Source organism: Lithobates pipiens, unplaced genomic scaffold, assembly GCF_037356315.1.
Source record: "Lithobates pipiens isolate NorthernLeopardFrog02 unplaced genomic scaffold, aLitPip1_a1.2 Scaffold_23, whole genome shotgun sequence".
NCBI lineage: Eukaryota > Metazoa > Chordata > Amphibia > Anura > Ranidae > Lithobates > Lithobates pipiens.
The window spans coordinates 22,029,994-22,056,880 of NW_027507785.1; the positions used below are offsets into that span (position 1 = coordinate 22,029,994).

The 26,887-nt window shown below is 45.9% G+C and overlaps 1 protein-coding gene across 2 annotated transcripts in view; it reads right to left on the reverse strand.

Annotated features, from left to right (window-relative positions):
- Positions 1 to 9,429: 9,429 nt before the first annotated feature.
- The window catches only part of APBB1 (amyloid beta precursor protein binding family B member 1), a 67,922-nt gene continuing 50,464 nt past the window's right edge, over positions 9,430 to 26,887 (reverse strand). For both annotated transcript variants that reach the window (XM_077451295.1, XM_077451296.1), the window contains one exon: positions 9,430 to 12,689. In XM_077451295.1, the coding sequence (XP_077307421.1) occupies positions 12,525 to 12,689 (165 nt within the window). In that variant the 3' untranslated portion in view covers positions 9,430 to 12,524. The remainder of the gene's footprint in view (positions 12,690 to 26,887) is intronic.

A 26,887-nucleotide genomic window follows, 5' to 3' on the forward strand; every position in this document is an offset into this window, starting at 1 on the left:
CCTGTACCTTGGGTGGCGGCGTGTCACAGAGACACTGCTCGCCACCGAGGGGGGGGGGGGGTGAACAACCACTGGGCATGGCCGTTTACTACGCGATCATGGCCGATCACAGATGGCGCCCCCCCCACTTTGCACGGCGCATGTGCATGAGCGCGCACGTTGTGGCGGCATGTTTCCGGGAACACTGCTCGTCACCAACACTGGTAAACAGCCATTGGCCGGTGACTGTTTAGCACTTGATCAGCTCTGATTCTTTCACAGCCCATCACTAAATGTAAACATAGAGCGGTAACAAGATGTTATCAGGTTCTCCTCCTCACACACCGATTGTGTGCAAGAAGGAGAGTGCGGTAACATCTTGTTACTGCTTACAGTGTACACCAACACACAGTGATTGTGCCCCCCCCTCCCATAAAGAAGACCTGTTATCACCCATCAAAGTACCTGTCACAGTCCATCTGAGTACCTGTCACAGTTCATGAGTACCGAGTACCTGTTACCGCCCTTCAGAGAACCCAAATATCAGTCACCAACCCATCAGAGTCCCTGAGTACCTATCTGTAGCCCATCAGAGTACCTGTCACCAGGCCATCAGAGTACCCGAGTACCTATCTGCAGCCCATGCCTCATAGAATATATGTTGGGGTGTTTTCTTTCCAAAATTGGGTCATCGTGTGGGTAATTTCACTGTCCTTGTGCTCAAGGATCTTCAAAAGTGTGATAGGTAGGAATGAAATGAGATGTGTAAATTATGCTCGTAGAACGCCTGAAAGTACTACTTCAATTTTGTGCCTCTGTATGTGGCCAGGCTGTGTAAAAGCCTCACGCATGTGGTATCGCTATACTCGGGAAGAGTAGCAGAATGTATTTTGGGGTTTCATTTTTCCTATATACATGCTCTGTGTTAGCAATATCTTATAAATTGACAACTTTGTGTAAAAAAAAAAAAAAAAAAAGACTAAGTTAGACTTACCGGTGACGGTATTTCTAAGAGCCTTTCAGGACAACCCCGGAGAGAGTGTAGCTCCACCTTGTCATTAGGAAACACATGCCCACTTTAAAAACACCTCCTCTTCCTCCATGGCTTCAGTTATTGTGGCCTTCCGACACTGGAAAACAAAGCACAGAAAGCACAACACCATGGTAGAACTTAATACATTTACTAAGCATAACCTAGGGAGGGAAGTAACGGTTGTCCTGAAAGGCTCTTAGAAATACCGTCACCGGTAAGTCTAACTTAGTCTTTCTCAAATCGCCTTTCAGGACAATCCCAGAGAGGATAACCGAGAAACTTACCCTAGGGCGGGACTACTGCCTGCAGTACCTTCCTGCCGAAGGCCTGATCTGCTGCAGACAGTAGATCTAACCGGTAGTGCCGGAGAAATGTCGAATAACTGGACCAAGTGGCAGCCTTGCAGATTTGTTCAGGCGTTGCACCGGCCCTTTCAGCCCAGGAAACTGCCGTGGATCTAGTAGAGTGGGCAGCAATACCTGAGGGAGGTTTTTCTCCTTTTGCTTTATAGGCTTCTATTATAGCCAACTTAAGCCACCTACCCAGCGTACTTTTTGAAGCTTTCTCCCCCTTGCATGATCCAGAAAAAAAAAATCACAAAAAGGGCGTTTGATTTTCTAAAATCTTTAGTCATTTTCAGAAACTGTAATAGACACCTTCTCACATCCAATGTGTGAAAAACTTCCTCTCCTGCATTCGCTGGGGTTGCAGAGAATGTAGGTAACACTATTTCCTGCGATCGATGGAAAGCTGAGGATACTTTCGGTAGGAATGCTGGATCCGTCCTCAGTACCACCCTGTCCTGATAAACTCTAAGGAAGGGTTCTGTAATAGCTAGAGCTTGGAGCTCGCTGACTCTCCTGGCCGAGGTGATGGCCACCAAAAAGATTGTTTTTAAAACCACCTTCTGTAAAGAAGCTTCTTGTAAGGGTTCAAACGGTGCTCCCGAGAGACCCTGTAAAACTGTAGACAAATCCCAACTGGGAAAGTCTTTAAGGGCTACTGGTCTACTTCGAGCAAGAGCCCTAAAAAATCTAGAAATTAAAGTTTCTTTAGATAAAGTCTTTTCAAAGAAAACTGATAAGGCAGCCACCTGAGTCTTCAGGGTACTGGCTGCGAGACCCTTCTCCATTTCCTCATGGAGAAACTCCAATACGGACACCGTGCTCTTGACCTTGAGCTCTCTAGAACTACACCAGGAGTTGAACTTTTTCCAGACTTTCATGTAAATTGCCTGTGTAACTGCCTTCCTGCTAGACAGCAGGGTCTTTACTACTTTATCTGAGAGACCTTTGGCTTTTAATAGGTCCTCCTCAGAAACCAGGCGGTTAGCTGTAGAAGTTCCACCTCTGGATGATTTACTGTCCCCTGGGATAACAAATCTTTTCTGAGTGGTAACCTCCATGGGGGCTTCGAGGCTAGGTTTCGAAGACCCGCGAACCAAGGCCTTTTTGGCCAAAAAGGAGTGACTAGTATTAAGTCTGTCCCTTCTTCCCTGAATTTCCTCAGTACTAGTGGAATTAGAGGAAAGGGGGGAAAGGCGTAGCACAGCTGGTAATGCCAGGGGTGAGCAAATGCATCCAACCCTATTGCTGCATCTCCTCGGTGAAGAGAAAAGAATCTGTCCACCTTTGAGTTCTGCTGGCTGGCAAAAAGGTCTACCTGTGGAACCCCCCAGGCCTCGGAGATCATCAGGAACACTTCCTGATTCAGACTCCATTCTGCCTCTAGCAATTTGCGCCTGCTTAGGAGGTCCGCAAACAAATTCTGAGAGCCCTTCAGATGCACTGCCGATAGTGAGGCTGTGTTCTGCTCTGCCCAGGCTAACAACAGATTGGCCAGCTCCATCAAGCTCCTGGTTCCCCCTTGCTTCATAATGTAGGTAACCGCTGTTGTGTTGTCTGACAACACCTGGACATGGTGGCCTCTCAAACTTTGCCGAAAGGCCACTAATCCCAGAAAGATCGCCTTCAACTCCCTCCAGTTGGATGATCTTTGAGCTTCCTGTTTGGACCAGACCCCCTGAGATGTCTGACCATCCAGGTGGGCTCCCCAGCCCCAGGCACTTGCGTCTGTAGTAAGGCGCTTGTCCACAGGAAAGGTCCACACCAGGCCCCTTGAGAGGTTTGCCTGGTCTCTCCACCACCAAAGAGCCCTTTTCGTCCTTGACGAAATTTTTAGCTGTTTTTCCAAAGGATCCTGATGGGACCAGCTTTACAGAACCTCCCTCTGAAGGGGTCTGGAATGGAACCTGGCCCACTGAACAGCCGGGTTTGCTGCCGTAAGCAGGCCCAGAACTGCCATAGCCGTCCTGACTGAGACTGTCTGGTTGCTCTGTATCCGCTATACAGCTAGCTGCAACTTTTCCTGTTTTTCCAGCGGCAGGAAAACTTTCTGGAGAATCGAATTTAACGTATACCCCAGAAATTTCATTTCCTGTGAGGGGGTCAGGATTGACTTCTCTAGATTTAGAAGCCATCCCAGGCCCTCAAGGTGAGACTGGGCCCTCTGGAGATTGACTAGGACCTGCTCCCTGGAGTCTGCAAAAAACAAAAGGTCGTCCAGATAAGGGACGACTGGAATCCCCTTCAACTTCAGGGGCTCCAAAGCCTCTGCCATAATCTTCGTAAAGACCCTGGGAGAGGACGAGAGTCCGAATGGCAGAGCCCTGAATTGGAGGTGCCATACCGAACTCCCCACCTTCAATGCCAGGCGCAGGAACTGCTGCGATGCCTGATGAATGGGTATATGAAGGTAGGCATCCCTTAGATCCAGGGATGCCATGAAGCATTCTGGGGTCAACAACTTTGTGATGGAGAAAATTGTATCCATCCTGAAATGTTTGTACCGAATGAACCTGTTCAGAACTTTCAGATTCAGGATTAAACGGTACTTCCCTGAGGGTTTTTTCACCAGAAAAATATATGAGTAAAAACCCCTGCCCTGCTGGTTTACTGGGACTTGAATCAGAACCTTTTGCTGTATCAGCTCCTGTAACAAAAGCTTCATTGCAGAGGCCTTCTCCTGATCCCCTGACAATGTTGTCACATAAAACCTGCTCGGGGGTGGTTCTGAAAATTCCTGATCGACAATACTCTTCACGAACAGATTTGGAGACAGCCTGTCCCATTGTTCGCGAAAAGCTGACAGTCTCCCCCCCACTGGGGAGATATTGTCACTTGCTCTTAGGGGACTGCTCTGGGGGAGATCTAAAGAGGACTCCACCCTTGCCTTTGCCCTTCTGTGAACCCCATCTGCTCTTGCGATCCTGGTCTTTTTTATGGGATTGCTGAAAAGCACGAAAATTCTTTTTCGCAACCTGCTTTTTCTTAGCTGGAAAAGCCTTCTTTTTATCGGCTGTCCTATCCAGCACAGACTCTAAATCGGGTCCAAAGAGCAAGTCACCCGAGAAGGGGAGACCACACAGTTTGACCTTAGAAGCAGTGTCCCCAGACCATGTTTTCAGCCAAACTGCTCTCCTGGCTGAAATTACAAGAGCCGAAGACCTAGCGGCCAGTTTAACCGATTCTGCTGATGCATCCGCCATATATTTGACTGCATTCAGGATCAGTGGAAAGGACTCTAAGAGATCCTTGCGGGGTGTCCCCGCTTTAATATGGCTCTTCAGCTTCTCTACCCAACCTTCCAGATCCCTGGCCACTACCGTAGCTGCCATAGCTGGTTTTAGACTGACTGACGCAGCATCCCAAGCCTTTTTAAGGATGGAGTCATCTTTTTTGTCCATTGGGTCTTTAAGGATCCCCATATCCTCAAAGGCTAGATCCGTTCGTCTGGATACCTGCGAGAAAGCTGCATCAACTCTGGGTTTTTTGTTCCAAACCTCTGAGTCTTTATCTTCGAAGGGAAGCCTTCTTTTGAGAGCTTTAGAGAAGAAAGGGGCTTTTTCTGGGTCCTTCCACTCTTTTCTCACCGAATCTGAGAGGACCCTGTGGACTGGAAAAACTCTCCGTTTTGTTTCGTCCAACCCCTGGTACATTTTGTCATGAATTGACAGTTGTACTTTTTCTTCTTGAATTTCTAGAGTAGTGTAGATTGCTTTAAGAATGTCATCTACTTCCTCTAGTGATAGCTTGTATTTAGAGCCCCTGCTATCTTCTTCCTTTTCCTCCTCCTCAGAATCCCTGAAGGAGATGAGAGTACTACCCCCTTCGTCTCCAGAATCCTCGGTATCCACCTGTCTGGACGACGACGCCCTGGGGCTGGGCGGTAAGTTCTGAGGCTCGGTCTGTGCGGGAGGGTTTTGTATCAGGATGGACCTGACTGAACTCAAGGAGTTTGTCAGCTCTTTAACTGAAGAAAACAAATCCTTATATTGCTGGGATGTTTCCTCTTCCACCAATTCTCTGATACAATTTCTGCACATTGCCTTCTGCCATGAATCTCTGAGGGGGGTCTTGCATTTTCTCTGACCTGGTCTAGCTTTTCCTAGTGATTTTTCCTGAAACGACATGCAGGTTTAACTCACTAAAAGCTCTCAACAACCAGTTGCTTAACACCAAGCCAGTGCAGAGACCCACCACCAAACAGACCACTAGTGAGACCCCAGAACCAGGCTGCAAAAGGTCAGAGCGAAGTCACCTCTGACCTGCAGCGACAGGCCCCCCAAGAGGGGGGAACAGACAAAGACATAGCCCAACAGTGAAGCAGAGGGTGCCAGGGCACCTTACGTACCTGGGCTGGACCGGTGCTAGGGGCGCCTGTCTCCGCCATAGCTGGCTTACACTCCTCCATCGCTTGAGTAAGGCAGCTATCACAAACAGCTCCGTAATTTTTTTAATTTTCCCGGCCGCCACGTCATCAGGGCCGGCCGGAAGCGGAAGCACACGTCACCTGACCCGCCCCATGATCCCTGCATTCCAGGCGCTTGAACCACGGCGCCACGCCCCCTCAGAGCGCCTGCGCGTCACCGTAAACGACGCTGTCGCCGCCCGGGACCGAAAACGGAGCCACGCCGCTGACCTGCAGCGACCTCTGCCAGCGACAGAGCCCTCCCTGTGCTAAATCAGCGGACACCGGGCACCCGACGCCGGCACTCCAAGGGTCCTTACTCCCGTAAAACTGCGGGACCAGGAGCTCCAGGAGTCCTCCCCCACTGGAGATGCTGCTGGGGGTCAAAAGAAAAAACAACCTGTAACGAAAGGTAAGCCTTACTCCCCTGCAGAGAGTGTAGCTCTCCCCTGGTTCAGGCACATGCTTCCTCCAAGGAGGAAACACAATAACTGAAGCCATGGAGGAAGAGGAGGTGTTTTTAAAGTGGGCATGTGTTTCATAATGACAAGGTGGAGCTACACTCTCTCCGGGGTTGTCCTGAAAGGCGATTTGAGAAAAAGTGTTTTCATTTTATTTACACATTTTCCAAAAACTTCTGGAAAAAAAATGAACTGTTCAAAAGACTCATTGTCTTGTTTACACTCATTGTGTAAATGAAAGACAGAAGCCATGAGTTGGTTGCCTTGTTCAATAGCTCCAGATTCTGTCTGCTTCAGTTGTGATAAATTCCTTTAAGAAGCAATTGCAGTATCTGTTCTTATCCTGTATGTATGGACTCTGCATTGTTAATTATCCTGTTCTGCATGTATAGACTCTGCACAGTTTTACTTCTCCTGTTCTGCATGTATGGACTCTGCACAGTAACACTTTTATTCTGCACGTATGGACTCTGCACAGTAACACTTCTGTTCTGTATGTATGGACTCTGCACAGTAAGGCCGCGTACACACGCGTGGACTGTTTGCCCAACCTTGTTCGTCAAACAGTTTCATCAAACAGTCCGCTCAAAATTTGCATGAGCGGACTTGCCCACACACGAGCGGACTGTTTGAGCGAGCTGTTTGCCAAACAGTTGGCTCAACTTTTTAAATGAACGGACTCGCCCACGTAAGGAGGAGGCAAATCCGCCCATTTCGAGCGCGTGTACAGGTAGGCGGGGCCCGCGAAGGAGACGTCGCGGGCTCCGCCGCCTGGAATGGGCTTAAAGGGGAACCCCAACGCCGAAAAAAATCGGCGTGGGGGTTCCCCCAAAGTCCACACCAGACCCTTGTCCGAGCACGCTACCCGGCCGGCCAGCAAAGGGGGGCGAGCGAGCGCGCCCCCCCCTCCTGAGCCGTACCAGGCCGCGTGCCCTCAACATGGGGGGGTGCCTTGGGGAAGGGGGGGCCGCGCGGCCCCCCCACCCAAAAGAACCTTGTCCCCATGTTGATGAGGACAAGGGCCTCTTCCCGACAACCCTGGCCGTTGGTTGTCGGGGTCTGCGGGCGGGGGGCTTATCGGAATCCGGGAGCCCCCTTTAAGAAGGGGGCCCCCGGATACCGGCCCCCCACCCTATGTGAATGAGTATGGGGTACAATGTACCCCTACCCATTCACCTGTGAAATAAAGTACAAAAAAAAAACACAACACAGGGGAAAAAATATTTTATTGCACAGCTCCGGGGGTCTTCCGTCTTCGGGGGTCTTCTCGCCGGACTCCTCCGCTATCTGTGTGTAGCTCTTTTACTAGCGGAGGAGTCCGGCTTTCTTCCTCCCCGCCGCCGGCCTCTTCTCCCGACTTCGGGGGTCTTGTCCCCCTCTTCGGTTCTTCTGCCGGGCCACCGCGCCTTCTTCTAGCTCTTTTACAGGCGGTGGCCCGGTCTTCTGTCGCCGCTGTCGCCGCCGACTTCCGTTCGTGTTCTTCTTCTTGTTCTTCTCCAGGAGATGTTGACACGTCGCTCCCTCCGGCCGGAATGCCAGAGCCTCGCTGTGCGGTCACTTATATAGTGACAATGGGGCGGGGTCACATGGTATATGTCACATGGGTTGGTCACATGGTGACCCCGCCCCCTTACGATGTCATAGTCCCCATGTGACATCAACCCATGTGACCAACCCATGTGACATATACCATGTGACCCCGCCCCATTGTCACTATATAAGTGACCGCACAGCGAGGCTCTGGCATTCCGGCCGGAGGGAGCGACGTGTCAACATCTCCTGGAGAAGAACAAGAAGAACAAGAAGAACAAGAAGAACAAGAAGAACAAGAAGAACAAGAAGAAGAACACGAACGGAAGTCAGCGGCGACAGAAGACCGGGCCACCGCCTGTAAAAGAGCTAGAAGAAGGCGCGGTGGCCCGGCAGAAGAACCGAAGAGGGGGACAAGACCCCCGAAGTCGGGAGAAGAGGCCGGCGGCGGGGAGGAAGAAAGCCGGACTCCTCCGCTAGTAAAAGAGCTACACACAGATAGCGGAGGAGTCCGGCGAGAAGACCCCCGAAGACGGAAGACCCCCGGAGCTGTGCAATAAAATATTTTTTCCCCTGTGTTGTGTTTTTTTTTTGTACTTTATTTCACAGGTGAATGGGTAGGGGTACATTGTACCCCATACTCATTCACATAGGGTGGGGGGCCGGTATCCGGGGGCCCCCTTCTTAAAGGGGGCTCCCGGATTCCGATAAGCCCCCCGCCCGCAGACCCCGACAACCAACGGCCAGGGTTGTCGGGAAGAGGCCCTTGTCCTCATCAACATGGGGACAAGGTGCTTTGGGGTGGGGGGGCCGCGCGGCCCCCCCTTCCCCAAGGCACCCCCCCATGTTGAGGGCACGCGGCCTGGTACGGCTCAGGAGGGGGGGCGCGCTCGCTCGCCCCCCTTTCCTGGCCGGCCGGGTAGCGTGCTCGGACAAGGGTCTGGTGTGGACTTTGGGGGAACCCCCACGCCGATTTTTTTCGGCGTTGGGGTTCCCCTTTAAGCCCATTCCAGGCGGCGGAGCCCGCGACGTCTCCTTCGCGGGCCCCGCCTACCTGTACACGCGCTCGAAATGGGCGGACTTTCCGAGCGGGAACAGTCCGCTCATTTCGAAAGTACAGCGGACAGGCCCACACACGGGCGGACTGTTCGCTCAAACACAGTTTCAGCGGACAGTTTTTCGGAATTTCCGAAAGACTTTGTCCGTCCAACTGTCCGCTGAAACTGTCCGCTGAAAGCCCACACACGGGCGGACTGTCCGCCCAAACACTGTTCAGCGGACAAGGTTGGGCGAACAGTCCGCCCGTGTGTACGCAGCCTAACACTGCTTGTGCAGCGTCCATAAATGCAGAACAGGAAAAGTGTTCTTGTGCAGTCTATACATGCAGAACAAAAGAAATACTGTGCAGAGTCCATACAGAACAGGAGAAGTGTTATGTTCTAGAATCTGTATGTATGGACTCTGCACAGTAACACTTCTGCATGTCTACACAAGGAGAAGTGTTCTTGTGCAGAATACATATATGCAGAACAGAACACTTCTCCTGTTCTGTATGGACTCTGCACAGTATTACTTCTGTGTGTATGGACTCTGCACAGTATCACTTCTCCTGTTCTGTATGTATGAACTCTGTACAGTAACATTTCTCTTGTGGTCACAGATCAGACGCACACCATCTTCTTGACATGTTAGTTTTATTGAAGTAAATTCGGTACAATAGTTTCTAGGTGCTGAGGAAATTCAGTGTTTACACCTCTAGTAGTGCACATATAGACATTTCCCTGCGGGCCCCAGGCGTGTTCTGGGACGATTTCTCACACATACATACATACATACAAGACCTCTGACACACAACCGGCGGCTCCTCACTTACATACAACATGTGTGCTACCCTAAGGTGAATACAGGTTAACAGGTACTATACAACACTCCTGACATTCAATGACGTATTACCGGTTCATACAACACGAGTGGTACAGGAGCGTGTTCAGGTGGATCACATACAGCACACACACCTGTACTAATTCAAGAAAATCTGTTACTGAGTAATGTTATATAAACTAGTGTACTATTTAGGTAAGCAATTCTAACAAGCCAATGGTATGAAGCAGGACCTTCTACCATACAGTAATGGCCATTTTCACTATTCCAGTGATAGAGTCACTTTAAGGGCCAGGGTCCAATGGCTTTTAAGTAATGAGAAAAAGGTGTTGCTCAGTCGGCCCACCTCTGTTTACTACACATAGGGAGTGCTGCCAAATTCCATTCAGCCTGCCCTTGTAGCCACACTCCAGCATAGACAAAGCTTTATTGTTCCAGACGAGATCAATCTCACTCTAGAGAAGGGGTAGGCAACCTGGGCACTATCTTCTGTGGAACTAAGAGTCTCATGAGGCATTGCAAGACTGACAGCCCCAGACATGACCCAAAGCTACAAAAGGCATGGTGGGCTCTGTAGTTCTACCACAGCTGGAGTTGCTAAGGTTGCTTACCCTTGCTCTAAAAGCAAGGACGGCCTGGACAAATTCTTTTGATCTTGTCCAGAACAATAAAGTTTGGTCTATGTTAAATGTCATTAGAGTGCAACCACCTTCTTTGTTTACACAAATGGCTTTTATTGACTTAAAGCGGGGGTCCAACCTAAAGTGGAACTTCTGCTCATCGGAACCCTCCCCCCTCCGGTGTCACATTTGGCACCTTTCAGGGGGGGAAGGGGGTGCAGATACCTGTCTAAGACAGGTATTTGCCCCCACTTCCGGGCATAGACTCCCACAGAGTCTATGCCTCTTCCTGTCCTGGCACGCTGTCTGCTGGGACACACACGGGTCCCAGAGACAGCGCGGACCATTCCTATTGCGCTGCGTGACTCGCTCATGCGCAGGAGGGAACCGGAAAGTGAAGCCGCAACGCTTCACTTGCCGATTCCCTCACCTAGAAAATGTTGGCGGCAGCAGCCGAGAGATCGATCGGCCTCGGCTGCCGACATCGCTGGATCTTGGGACAGGTGAGTGTCCATTTATTAAAAGTCAGCAGCTGCAGTATTTGTAGTATTAATATATATATATATATATATATTTTTTTTACAGTGAAATCCCTCTTTAAGACCTGCTTTTCATTCCATGCAAACCTATGGCAAAGCAAAACCAGTTGAAGAAGGTCAAATGCAAGACAAAAGCAGGTCGATTTCAGGCAACTGCCCCTGCAATGAATTCTGAATGATCTCAGAGCCTTCTCAGACTGCATTGTCCCACCAAAAGCCCCTTGACACTGGCCCTAAAGTTGTTTCTACATAAGACTCCATGTAACAGGTTTCTCTTACACAATAAATCGGGGGACACACATGACAAATATATTACATGAGATCACAAGTGATCTGCACACAATCAAGCAAAAGTCCATAACGATGTTAGTCTACATTATACACAGAAAATTCAGACAAATAAATAAGACTGTAAATAAAATCTCATCGCTCACTGATGGGTTGTGCCGCCTGCACCACCCGCGAGCGCTCGATGCTGGGCGGTCTCACCGCGAGCTGTACAACTTCAGGCACAATATATAAAAAATAAAATCGATCTTGACGTACACCGGATTTATAGTTAGCAGAGGAAGATATGATTAATAGTTGGACAGCGCTCAGAACACGCCGGAGATGCGGCACCACAGGGACTGAGATGATAGGGGTTATAATATACATTTAGTGTTATTAGTACATGGCATAGCAGCTATATGGTCCGGTGTGTTTAGTCAGCAGGAGACATGCCGTACGCACCGACACACTTGTCACACCAACTGGCGGCAGGGGGGGGGGGGGGGAGGATAGAGGAGGGATGCTAATGCTGGCCACATGGGTTACCCATTGTTTTTTTTCTCCTTAATATCACATGACTATGGGTGTTTGCAAATCATACAAGCACGTCTTACCACTCAATTGGAAAAATGCAGAAATTCGTAAACTGCAATTGATCAGATTATGGATTTGATCAAAATGGCTGTTGTAACGATGCAATAAATAATTGAGCGTGAGTGGATAAATTTAGAGGGGATCCTTTAAAGCCAGTCTAGGAGACCCCCTAAAGATATTGCCAATTCTGTGAGGCCACTATAAGACGATCAGAGGAAATGTATCGCAGACATCACTAAGCTTTTGGTGTCACGTGACCTGCATACTATACACAATATAGTGAGTTGAAGGAAAGCGATTATTCCAGGAAGGTAAGAAGAGAGACCAGACCCCGAGAACTGCAGCAGAAGTCCCTCAGGAAAGTCGGTACCAGGAAGACCGCTTATGAACGTGTAGCATGAGAGCGCCAATGTCGCTGAAGAAGTGATGAATGACACCCTGTCAATAACTAGAGCCCCTAAGATGATATTGATGTCCTCTAAAACTTTTCGGGAATAATTAGCCAACATAAGACAGAGAATAGTAATACGCTATGCCACACATACACACACACAATAGTTACACAGCACAAATACAGCTGTGCAAAGTGGGAGGGGGGCTGCCAAGGACACCGTTCAACCCCCCCCCCCCTCCCAAACAGCTTCCTGGTGCCTTATTGCTATGGATAAGGCCTCTGAGGGTTCCATGACTAGAGATAACCCGACTCCTGAAGTGTCTTCTTGCCCTTCCAGTGGAAAATAAGACCGCCTATGGATGTGCTGCACCTCGGGCCTGCGGAATTAATAAGGACGTTAACAGGCAGAGAGCGCGCAGGACAAGGGACGTGGATGGTGAACTCAAGGGTTATAGGTGGTGGGGAGGGGGGAGGTCACGGCGTCTGCCCACCAGGACGCTTGTTTTTGAAGGAGCCAAGTAGTGTCTGCACCCCTCGGCGCACAGAGGTGCCCACTCGACGAGCCACGGAGTCAGCGGGAGGAGTAGGTAGGCAGGAGGAGCTCTGAGGCCGCGCGTCCAAGCACTTCTGATAGCGGAGCTGCGGGAGACATGAATGATAAGATCACATTACAATACAGAAAAAAAGAAAGTTTCAACCTAAAAAAAACGTTCAGTATTGCAGTCGCCTCTACTGAGGACACTGGGTTTTCTTCATATAAATATTTCTATGAATTTGGATTAACAAATGTACCATTTAAAGCTGAAATTAAATAATTTAATATTTTGCCTTCCATGGTTCCTCCCTCCCCTCCACATCAACAATTTTTTTTTTATATAAAACCTATTATAAATTACATATCTTATTTTAGACCCGGCAATGTCATCAATATGTCTCTGTGCAATACTTATGGTTGGGGGGGCGGGGCTGGCAGGGCGCGACTGAGGTTGTTGCCGAAACACGTCAGCTGTTTTGCTTCTCACTACATGTAACCAACCATTAAAATCACTATATGGACTACAGTTGCTGGCTCAATCCCTTTACTTGGTTGTGTTGTGGTGTATAAGGGCACACTGAGCCTGGGCACCTGACAGATGATCTTGCAAACTGAACTGTAAGCTCCCCAATGTGTGCGCTGGATATCTTCAAACTTACCTGCTGTACATAGCTTCTTAAAAACATCGCAGCACCCTGCCTCAGTACTCCTTAGTACTTCAGTCCTAAAGCAAGCAGTGGGCTGGACCTTGGGAGGAGTTATGCAAATAAAATACCTTGAAGGGTGTTCCTAGACAGCTGTAATTGCATGCACATCGCCCTAGTTAACACCCACATGTAAGAACGGAGTTCCAATGAAAGGGACGGACCAGAGACTGTCTGGCTGGAGAGGAAAGAGCCTGATGGTGCTGTACACTCCATTCATGCAATGAGGCGTGCTCTATTTGACTTGCTGCAGCTTCTAATGCACATTGTGGGAAGCTCACAATGTGCAGGGAAATTGGAGTAAGCCATTTCAGTGCAGGAGAGGAGGCCGGTACTACTATGCAAGAGAAAAGTGGAGGCCGGAGGTCCAGCTTTAATATTACAGTCCGAGTCACGGTTCATGGACACTTGGCCATCAGTTACCTTTACTGTGTGAAAACGCAAAACAAGACAAAAAAAAATAAAAAATCACATCACAGTATTGCGTTTTTGATGGCCAGTGATCAAAACATTCCTATCCTGAACGCGACTCTTCCGTGATCATGAGAGGAAGGCTGAACCTCACCTAGCAGCTCCTAAACTCTAATAAAAGCCTATGTGTATTGACACACAGGCTTTATTTTTATTTTTTGTTGTAAAATATTTATTGGATTATTACAATACATGGTATAAACCAGCCTACAATGGAAAGTATAGAGCCGAGAAACGCTGAAACACGGTAGCATTCCAATGTACAAGATAAGCAAGGGGGGATAAAAGGGAGGGGGTGGGGTTAGAGGGATAAGGGGTTTAAGGGGGAGGGGAGGGAGTAGGGGAAGGGGAGAAAAGGGGGTGTATTTACCTGTAAACAATGTTATAGTGAATTATTACATATCATGGAAGACACAATAGCAGCATAAGCTGTGAAACCCTCAGGAGTGGAAGCAACCTTCTCTGTATTAGAGTGAGGACTGTCATATGTGGTATAAAATCAAAAATTCAAATATTGATAAATAGGGTTGCCCGTCTGGGACTAAGAGATTGTGACCAGTGAATAATACTAGAACAGTGGCACAATGAGGGGGGCTCAAAAGTGACATATGGGATGAAAGGATTGGGCAGATCAGATATTTTGAGTTTGCCCAAGGTGTTAGTGAGATCTCCTTTCAAGTACAAGTACAGTATATCGGAATGGATGTATGATAGATTATAATTCTTCGGTAGGGAAGGTACGTTCCATACATTTTCCACACCTGGCAAAAAAAAATGAGTAGTTGAGCGGAAATTTAAGACTATGGTGTCCAGCCTCTCAATATGGAAAAGCGACAGTATTACTAGCTTCACAGCTTGTAGGGAAGGTGGAGATGGTTTGAACCAGTGGCACATGATCGTTCTGTGAGCCACCAGTACATACATATGAGACCATTGTGTGGGAGTGGGTGATCCTGGAGGGGGGAGACTGGTGGATCACATCCAAATAGACACAAGAGAGTGGATCTTTCATTAGCCATATCTTGCTAACCTTAAAGATATATGTGAGCACGGATTCCCAAACCATAGATATTGCAGAGCATTCCCACAAACGGTGCAGCAGTGTAGGGCGGGATAAAGAGCACCAAGATCATTGAGCTTGGGTAGGTTCCGAGATGTTGGTGCAGAATGGAGAACATGCTCTGTGGATGATTTTAAAGTGGGTTTTCCACCACGCTTCTGATATAGTGCGTTTGTGAATGTGGCGATAGCTTTGCAGGATCCTTTCCAGCAGTTCAGTGTCATTGAAGATTGAGGACCACTTCTGCAATGGGATGAGATATTTATCCGATTGATGAGTAATAAGAGTAGAGACTGGAAGTAATCGTCTTTCTGGAGCACTACATCAAGGTAGGATTTTTGAAGGGGATCTGTTTGAGGTCCATGACAAGTTTGTAGATAGCTGAGCAATTGATGGTGGTGAAAAGCATGGGATGGTGGCAAAGAGAAATCCTGTGAGAGAACCTGAGTTAAATTCACCCGGTTTGTCACAATATAAAGGAGTAACAGTAGTGAGGCCACGTGTGTTCCAAAAGTTGAGGGCTGTGTAGAAAGTGGTAAGGAGGAACATGGGGTTACCCTGGATGGTAAAGATGGCTGGAAATATTTGAGGGTTGCCCTAGCAACCTCCACACCTCCCTCCAAGCAACCACTGTGTCCCTGATGAGAACATTCAATCGAAGATGTAGGGGAAAAGCTTTAAGAGTGGAGTGGAGGATGGCTGGAAAGGTGTGCGGGGTAACCAAAGCTCCCTCAAGCATATAGTTTGAACATCGAGATTTACCCAACAGCCAATCTAGACCTTGTCTAAATAGACATGAGAGATTATAAAAATGTAAGTTGGGCAAGCCTGTACCACCTTCGGACTTAGGGAGACAAAGTTTCTGGAGAGCTATATGTGGTTTTATGTTTATCCATAAGAAGGCAGTTAGAGCCTTGTGTATTTTTTGCACATCTGGGTGTTTTAGTAAGAGAGGATAATCATGCAAATTACACCATTTTAAAGAGGCAGCATCTCCCAAAGTGCGAGAGGGGGAGGGTTGCCAAAGCTTCCAACTCATTTATAATTGTTATTAAAGGTGTGTAGTTGAGAGTGTATAAGGATGATGGCTCTCGGCCTATGTGCATGCACAAGTATGTGATATAATGAGTGGCTAAAGTAAATGAGAAGACAACTGCCATTTATTGGATAACCGAGGGTTTAATGCTAGAACCTCACTTTTGTCAAAATTCATTCTAAAGCCAGAGCTGAGTCGAAAGGCCGCAAATAGGTCACAAAGTGTATTAAAATCTGAGAGAGGATTGGATGAGAAAAGTAGAATATCATCCACAAATAAAGCAGAACAGAAAGTTTGGTTGCCAATAGTGACACCACTAACATCAGCAGTTGAGTTAAGGATTCTAGATAGAGGTTCAATCGCTATATCAAAGAGCAGAGGGGAGAGGGGACAGCCCTGTCTTTTTCCCTTAGTTGGAGGTATGTCGTCTGAGATAAAATCTGGAGTAATGAGGTGGGCTGTTGGGGATGCATACATTTGATGTAAAAAACGTATAATCAAATCTGAAAAACCAAATGCACTCATTACCTTAAATAACAATGAAAAATGAATATTGTCAAAAGCCTTTTTGGCGTCTAGAGCAGGGGTGTCCAAACTTTTTTCAAAGAGGGCCAGATTTGATGAAGTGAACATGCGCGAGGGCCGACCATTTTGCCTGACATTCTTTGAACCATTAAAATTCAGTCTAAAGCCCCGTACACACTATCAGATTGTCTGCTTAGTTTTTCCTTCAGATTTACCAAAACCATATAATATGAGGTCAAACCTTAGGAGTTTCAATGTGTATGCAATCAGGCAGGCCCTTCTACTACATGGTTTTGGTAAATCTGAAGGAAAAACTCAGCAGACAATCTGATAGTGTGTACGGGGCTTAAGTGTGTTCGTTCGAACACGAATACACGGCCCAACAAGAATTCTTTTGCCTTTGTGGCTGTGTGTGTTGAAGAGATGAGCTTGGGCGTGTTATTTGGATATACCGTATTTATTGGCGAATAGCACGCACCTTCACTTTAAGAGGGAAGTTTCAGGAATTTTTTTTTTAAATAAAAAAAAACTGAAGCAAAATAAGGGTCAGTGCCCATCTGCGCGCTCCCACCATTGCTGGGAATGCAGCCCCCACCATTGCCAGGAATGCAGCCACCATTAGCCAGGATTTCACTCACTATTAGCCAGGAATGTACTCACCATTGCCATCAGTGCAGCCTTGGAGGGGACATGGAGGGGGCAGGACGAGCGCCAAAGAACAGGAGAATCTTCTGTTTAGACCGCAGCCTCTTTAAGAGAAAGTCCCGCCTCCTTTGATGGACAGAACAGTCGTCCCATGGCGGAGACGGGACTTCCTATTACAGAGGCTGCCGTGTAAACAGGAAACACTCCTGTGTGCACGGCACTCGTATCTCCTCCCATCTCAGCCAGACTGAGACTATATATCTTTTGTGGCCCCGGCACTGGGAGATCGTCGGGGGCCACAAAAGATATATATGTTTAGATAACCAGGCGGGCTGTTCAAAACCGGGCCGCGATTGGCCCGCGGGCCAGACTTTGGACATGCCTGGTCTAGAGATAGCATTGTCCTGATCCAGATGTAATTTGGCAAATTCCAGTGCCAGCAAGACTTTACAAATGTTCAAAGTCGCTGAGCTCCCAGAAACAAAGACCAATTGAGCTGGGTGAAGCAAGGAAGGGAGTATGATAGCTAGACGTGAGGCAACTATTTTAGAAAGAATCTTTACGTCTACATTTAATCAACGAGATTGGCCTATACGAACCTGGGTGTAACGGGTCTTTCCCTTTTTTGGATATTAGGTTAATGTGTGCCCGATTTCCTGTGGGGAGGTACGTGCCCCCTTCCAACATGGCGATAAAGACATGTTTCAAACTGTCAGGGATGAAATCACTAGTCAGTTTGTAAAAATTTGGCAGTGTATCCATCAGGGCCTGGGGCCTTTGATGAGGCTAGGAAGAGATGTCTTCCACTGAAATGGGAGCATTAAGGGCCTACAAGTGTGCGGAGGGGAGTTGGGACAGTCGCACCCTGGATAACAAAATCTCCGCCAGCTCCTAATCGGCCGGATACTCACAGTAGAGGGATGTATAACAATAAGTAAGTAATTTACCAATTTCTGCAGGGGAGGTAACAAGGGAGCCAGCAGTATTCTTAAGAGCAGAAATACAGTTACGCCATTGAGGACCTGTACACAGTCGAGACAAAAGTTTCCCCGCCTTGTTACCGAATCTGTAGAAACAAAGTGTAGAGAAGGATGTCTTGGCTGCTTCCTGTTGCTCTGCCCACAGAGCAAAGTTCTGTTTAGCGAGCTGCCAGGCTTTAATGTTATCCAAGGTGCGATTACGCGTTAAAGTAGCATGTGCTGATCGTAACATCTCACTAGCATGCAAATATTGCTGTCGGGAGTGTTCTTTTGAATTGCGCAGTACATGAGATAATCTTTCCTCCAAGGAAGGCCTTACCCGTCTCTCAAAAGAGGTTTGGATCGGTAAGGTGTGCTCCGTTTGTGCAGGCATAATCCGCCCAGGCATCATAGCGTATGTGACAAAAATCTGAGATTTTTGCTAAATATGAGGGGAATCGCCAAGTGGGCAAGGGCGACGACGGTTTGACACTGGTCAGGTGTACAATAATTGGACTGTGATCTGAGATCACTGTATTGCCAATTTCTGCATCACGGATCGTTAACAGTAAAGCTTGGGAGGCAAAAAAATAATCTATGTGAAAAAGAATTATGGGGGGGGCGCATGAAAAAAAAAAAAGTAAAATCTCGGTCAGTCAGGGGAGTTAGGCACCCCAAGTCTACAAAATGTATTGATGAAATGGCCCAGGCAAGTAGGAAGAGGTCTGCAGTCGGACAGTCAGGATTCTGTGGTGTCTGGGATCGACATCCTTCAGTCCTCTGATGGACGCATGACAAAGTTATAGTCCGCTCCTGAGGCTCTCCGCCTGTTTGGAGGAGAGCCTCAGGAGCGTTCAATATCCAAGACACCATGTCCTGAAAGAAGAGATTATCAGGGGAGTTGGGAGCATAGATGTTGGTGATAGCGATGTCCCTAGAAGCCAATGATAAAATGTAGTGTCAGTTTGCGGCCAGTCGAGTCAGCTTGGATATCCCGAATAGTGTGTCTCAGATTTTTATGAAGCAAAATAGCCACCACAGCTTTGCGGCCTACATTCCCAACCCATAATTTATAAAGATGTGGTAAATTATCAGCGGATAGATGGGTCTCTTGAACTGGAGACGTTTTAGATGTCTAAGAATTTGCATATGCTTATTGAGGGAACAAAGTCCGTTAACATTCCAGGTTATAATCTTTAGGTGATCCCCATCACTTTGAGCCATGTCTGTTGAACAAAAGATTGAAAAAAATGTTAACCACTTCCCGACCGGCACACATCGATGTATGTTGGCAGAATGGCACGGACAGGCAAATAGGCGTACAGGTACGTCCCTTTAAATTTGCAGCCGTGCCATCGCGTGTGGGACCTCCGTGAGTTGGGTTGCGGGTCCCGCGGACTCGATCGCCGTGGGGATACCTGCGATCATCTCACGGAGAGGAACAATGGGGAGATGCTAAAGTAAACAAGCATCTCCCTGTTCTGCCTAGAAACAGTGACACTGATCTCTGCTCCCTGTGATTGGAGCAGAGATCAGTGATGTGTAACACACAGCCACGCCCCCCCACAGTTAGCAACACACCCCTAGGACACACTTAACACCTACACTGACACCTAGTGGTTAATCCCTTCACTGTCATTTACACAGGAATCCGTGCATTTATATAGCACTGATTGCTGTATGAATGACAATGGTCACAAAAATGTGTCAAAAATGTCTGAAGTGTCCGCCACAATGTTGCAGTCACAATAATAAAAATAAAAAAAATTGCTGATCACCGCCATTACTAGTAAAAAATTAAATTTATATTTATATATATACATATATATATATATACACACACACACACATATATATATATATATACACACACACACATATATATATATATATATATATACATATACACACTATATATATATATAATATATATATGTGTGTGTATATGTATGTATGTATGTATGTATGTATGTATGTATGTATGTATGTATGTATGTATGTATATATGTGTGTGTGTGTGTATATATATATATATATATATATATATATATATATATACACACACACACATTATATATATATATATATATATATATATATATATATATATATATATATACACACATACATACATATACATATATATATAAAAATGCCATAAAACTATCCCCTAATTTGTAAACGCTATAACTTTTGCGCAAACCAATCAAACGCTTATTGCGATTTTTTTTAACCAAAAATATGTAGAAGAATAAGTATCAGCCTAAACGGAGGATAAGAGAAAAATATATATATATATATATATATATATATACACATTTTTGGGGGATATTTATTTCAGCAAAAAGTAAAAAATATAAGTTTTTTTTTTAAATTGTTGCGCTTTTTGTTTTATAGCGCAAAAAATAAAAACCGCAGGGGTGATCAATTGTCAGCTAAATCGACAGTACGGAAATCGCAAAAAGTGGTCTGGGCGTTGGCCAGCAAAATGGTCCGGGTTTAAGTGGTTAAAATGTTATCGAACCTTATGATAGTCATTCTTCCAGCAAAATGAGGGGGATAAATACATTGGAAATCCTCTGAGGGTAGAGAGGCATAACAGGTAAATTACTCAAGCAAACACGAAGAAAAATAATAAATCAAAAACAGAGCCAAGTGGAAAAACCACCTGGTGTACATTACTGACGCCACTTTTTTTCCACATGGGGATCATTACCCACGCAGAGCTCCCAGCTAATGCTTGTTCCTCTCTCAGGGGTGAAAAATCAAGCCTCGGGGGGAGAGGGGAAACCAAGGGAGAGCCCCCACAAGGGGGGAGGGGGGGGGGGGATGAGGGAAAGAGGCCCGCTTACAGCAGGTAGGAGCAGTCAGTACACAAGCAACCAAACAGGATTTAGAGTTTTAACCCACCGAGTGAGCAAGAGAACAGGTGACAATATAAGGGACATATAAAGTGGCTAATAAACCAAGTGCTGCTAAACCAGTGCATATCTAACAGCAACTAAGCTAGTGGTTACATTGTACGTAACCGGAAGCGTAGAGGGAGCAGAAGATGAAATTACCAGCTCCCAACAGGACTCTGAAATCAAAATGGTATCGGGACAATTCTGTGAATTTGAGTGGTTAGCTTGGTTGGTAAAATGACTACACTTGTAACACTGACAAATTGACATACTTAGGCCAGGGGTTGACAAATTTGCTTGGAATCTAGGAGCCAGCTTAAAAAGTTAGGAGCCAGGTCCGTGACGGCGATCCGGACCTGTCCCTGGCCTGACATGGAGACGAGTGAGGGGAAGATAGCGCCGTCTGAGCCCCCCCCCCCCCCCCCCCCCCCGTCTCCAAGTCATTGCCCATAGCTCTTAGAGGGACATTTTATTTTTATTTTTTTCAAATGACAATTTTTTTTTTCCAATTGCATTTTAGTGTAAATATGAGATCCGAGGTCTCTCTGACCCCAGATCTCATATTTAAGAGGACCTGTCATGCTTTTTCTATTACAAGGGATTTTTACATTCCTTGTAATAAGAATAAAAGTGACACAACATTTTTTTTAAAAGAACAGTGGGAAAAAAAAAAGTTAAAATAAGCAGAAAAAATAATAATTTTTAAACGCGCCCTGTCCTGCTCGCATATAAAATCGGTGTTCGAACCACACATAGGAGGTATCGCCGTGATCGGTAGAGCGAGAACAATAATTCTAGCCCCAGACCTCCTCTGTAACTCAAAACGTGCAACCTGTAGAATTTTTTTAAACGTCGCCTATGGAGATTTTAAAGGGTAAAAGTTTGTCGCCATTCCATGAGCGGGTGCAATTTTGAAGCGTGACATGTTGGGTATCAATTTACTCGGCGTAACATTATCTTTCACAATATAAAAAATAAATTGGGCAAACTTTACTGTTGTCTTATTTTTTTATTAACTAAATTATTTTTCCCAACAAAAGTGCGCTTGTAAGTCCGCTGCACAAATACGGTGTGACAGACAGTATTGCAACAACCACCATTTTATTCTCTAGGGTGTTAGAATAAAAAATATATATAATGTTTAGGGGGTTCTAAATAAAGGGAAGAAGATGCAGGTAATATAAAACAGGCAGAGGAAACTTTGCAGAGGAAATTAGCATTGCTGGTTTGTCATACCAACAGCGACCACAAGAGGGCGCCAGATTCCATAAGGAATCATAGGACCGCAGAAGGCCTCAAAGCCGCGGCCTAAATTTTCGGCCGCCGGCGGAACGGCCCGACGCCATCACGCTGGGGGGGTCCACAGAGACAGGATACCCCCAGCTGTGCTGCCCCAGGCGCGAGGTCGCTATTTCTAGTCGCCAATGCGACCTGGCACCCGGGTTTTGTCGAGCCCTGACTTAGGCATACAATTAACTGCTTCCTTAGCAGATTTATATCATGCAAACCACCTGGCTTTACTACAAAATGTTGCCAAAGATTAAAAAAAAAAAAAAAATGGCCTATGGGAGTCTTTTTTCATGGTTTGGCAGAACTGCTATAAATGAAGATAAATATTCTACCCAGAGTTCTATACTTATTACAAACAATGCCGATCAAAATCCCAGCCTCATTTTTCACAACATATCGCAGAACATGTACAAATTTTATCTGGGGTACATTGAAACCCAGATTGAACTACGACAAACTCACCAAACCCAAATTTAAGGGAGGCCTAGGCATACCAGACATCAAGAAATATTACCAAGCCTGTCACTTATCCAGAATCACGATTGGAATATCCTCTCCACCACCAAAGATTGGGTCCATCTAGAAAATTCCTTAGCCTCTATCCCAGTGGCCCAAACTCCATGGCTGGATCCGAAACAAATCCCGACTGCATACATCTCCCATCCATTAATTTCCCCAACACTCTCCACCTTTCAATTCACTTGTACCAATGACCCCACTCAGAATGAATCCTGCCTTTACCCCAGGAATGCAACCAGCCTTCCTAGCGGAATCATGGCCATGCACCACAGTAACAGCTAAACACTTCTTCGAAAACAATTCCCCACTTTCATACATCAACTTAAAGACCAAACTGAATACTGATAACTTCCCGTTTTGGATATATTTACAAATTAGACACTTCCTTGACACCAAAAGCTAAGAGTGCAGATTGGTCAAGACGACAAACACCCTTCAAAGAAACGTGTAGGAAAAAAAAGACACCTTATTTCATTGACATACAATCTACTATTCCCAAACCAACATTCCAACATTCCTCGAACGACTGGACCACCAGCAACTGGCAAAAAGATCTTGGTATCTGCCTGACAGACGTGGACTGGGAAAACATTTACACGACTACACACAAAGGTTCGTTAAAGGTATATGCCCAAGAAAATGCCTTTAAACTACTCTCAAGGTGGTACAGAACACCCCTCAAATTACATAGTATTTACCCAACAAGCGCTCCACTATGTTGGAGATGTGGAAAAGAAAATGGTTCATTATTACATATATGGTGGTCCTGCTCCAACCTTTCTGGAAAGAGGTACACAAACTTACCTAACAAATCACCACCTACACAATAGAATACTCTGCGGCGCAACTCTTACTACACCACTCAACCCAACAAAAACGCACATACCTGCGCTCACTTACCATGCATTGCATTATGGCAGCAAACATGTGCATCCCCGCCAAATGGCAACCCACAAAACCTCCCTCCCTGATAGACTGGTTCCGCCGGGTCAACAAAACCATAGAAATTGAGGATTTAATCCACCAAGCAAGAGACACCCCTTTCAAATTTACCCAAACGTGGTCATGTTGGTTACATTTCTGTACAACGAACGAATATCGCAGACGACTTATGTAATACACCGACAAGAGCTGTGGTGACTCAATGAAACCTACACAACCAACTACATAACGTAAACGCTATCTTTCCTAACTGCCCTCTTTTCATTTCCTCAAAGCCTAATTTATATATATACACATACATATACATACACACATATACATACATACACACACACACATTAGATAGATAGATAGATATAGCTATCATCAGCAATTTCATACATACATTCAACCAACACTCAAATTTACCCCAAACAAACACTAGAATTATCTTTCTGAACTTCTGAGAACGATAATACAGTATACGTATAAATATTCCATATTTAGTAGGCTTAACGGCCAACACAAGATGAAAATACTGAAAACGACTGGATTTTATTTACAATACTATAGATATTGTTATTGCAAAATATAAGAATAAGAATCATAGCGGCTGCATCCGCAATTGTTTACTAATCATTCAGGATATGTTAGTCCTTGTTAGGCTATTCCAAACCTCAATAAAAACGGTTTTAAAAGTTCAAATGTTGGCTGGGGTACTCCTCTCCTGGTCGCAGTTAGACCCCATTGGGGCGTCTGGGTAGAGGGTTAGACCTCCCAGCTCCAAGTTAATTAGCAAACGTTTTGTAGAAGTAAAGAATATAATTAAAATGTCTTGTATCTAGATGACATCTTGATGACTGTTTTCAACTTATGCGATTGACTTCTGTTATACCTGCTTCTGTATTACTGTAAAACTCAATAAAAAATTATTTACAAAAAAAAAAAAAAAAGACTACACTTGTACGGGGGCTTTTCAGGACTGGGTTGGCTCTTAGCTGAAGCCCAGGAGGCCTTAAACGGGAGAGTCAGCAGCAGAACTATTGTGCTCCATGTCCATGTCTGAAGGATGATTGGTGTAGTGCTCCACTTCAGCTGGAGATGAAAAAGCGAGATGTTTCCCTGTAGGAGATTGGATGTGGAGAATAGCCGGGCAGGCCAGGGTGAAGGTCGAGCAAACTGATGGGAATGCTTTGTGCTGTTTCATCACCTCAATAGAGTAATCGGCGAACAGTAGCAGGTCTACGCCATCAACAGAGAGGGTTCGCGTGCGATGGAACTTCTGTAAGATGGCGTACTTGAGGTATCTGGCGATGACTAGTCTGGGTTTAGCATTGTGTTCTGTGTGCTGGCCTATGCGGTGAGCACGCTCAATGACACATGGTGTACGGAGGTCAAGTTGCTCAGGGATAGTTTTGGCACAGAGATCTGTGCGTTTCAGAATGATTCTGGCAAGCCAATAACTTGCAGATTATTTTGTCGCAATCGATTTTCTAAATCCTCCCACAGTTCTCTATTAAGAGTGTGTAAGGCGTGCAATGACAGCAGCGTTAGCTGTAGTATCATCCTCCAGTGAGGAGATCTGCTCCTCTATATGATAGATGCATTGAGCCTGGTTCTGGAGTTCCATATGGAGCTGCTCCATACCTCTCTGCCCTGCTGCATCCACTGTGGCAGCCAGAGTGGGTGTAAAAAGGGCTACATCCACTTGGGCTATGCCTGCAGGAGAGGTAGGATCGCTGGCTGTTGTGCCTGTGTGAGACTGCATAGCCTCTATAGCGCCATCGACGGCCGTCTCTTTGTCGGCTGAGGGCTGCATAATGGAGGAGAGAGATCGGTTGTGGGATCGCTCCCCAAACCGATCCACGAGGGTCTTGCCTGGTAGCGGAGATAGAAGGGGGTGTGCCCGAGGCATTAGCAGGCTTTGGATGCAGTTTGGAAAGGTGTGCAGCGGGAGCTTGCTCTGCCTACCTCCTCCTCATGTGGTGCCGGAACCAGAAGTCAACACATAGGCTTTTATGGAGTTAAGTTTAGGAGCTTTGGCAAAAAAAAATAAAAAATAAAAAAAAGCAGCTTCTAGACTCAAATTCATGAGCCGTAGTGTACATGAAGCCTAACAACGTAGCCCTATAATTGGAAGCTATAGAACGTGAAGTTATCCTCTTCCTGCACACCCCAGCATCTCCTATAAAAAGTTCATCAATCAAGGATCATCAATCATGTGACCACTGTAATTGGCTATCACAGTGATCACACGATTAGGAATCCGTCCCCTGGGGTACTCATCATTAGACTGAGCTGTCTAAGACAGCTCTTGGTGCAGACTCTTTGCTGGGCGTGCACTCTAAGCACAGACACATCGGCCGTCTAATGAAGCATTTAGGCTTTAAAGCTCACCCTTTTGCCACTGCACATGTGTTTTATGCATGCAACAGGTTAAAGTGTTACTAAACCAAGAAGCCTGAATTTACTATATCTGGTCTCCTAAAGTACACAGAACATGGAAATGCACTTAGTTTAGTAAATATAAACTGCTAAATACCTCCTTTTCTCATCAGCAGTGACTTCCATCAGTGTCTGATTAAAGCTTGTAGGAGAAGTTTTCATTCTCCTCTGACTGTCCTATTGAGCTGAAGGACCCCTAACATTTTGTCTGGACAGTGATTAGCTCTGTTGATCACATGCACCCTCCCCCCCCCCCCCCAAAAAAAATACACACCAAACTGAGCATGTACAGAATGCCCCCAAGGCTCTGTTCTATCAGCAGATGGATTGGGGTCAACAGAAGGGGAGGATCAGGGAAGACAGGGTCAAACAGTCTTTTTACACAATCCAGAGGATTAACCCCTTCCACTGTGAGTATAACAATCATGCTTTATTGCAAATACAGACTGATTTACAGTTGCTGGTTTTGTAGCACTAAGTGAAGGTTTAAAAAAAAAAAAAAAAAAAAACTACACAAATAAAAAAACATTGTTCCTCCACCAAAACGTGTGTATTATCGACATTTGGCAGGTGCCGGAGGACATCAAGTGCCTAGCACCGGCAGACGGAAGTGCAGAACTACATAAAATTTATTATATATATATATATATATATATATATATATATACACACATACATACACATACATACATATACACACACACATATATATATATATATATATATATATATATATATATATATATATATATATATATATATATATATATATATATATATATATATATATATATATATATATATATATATATATATATATAATT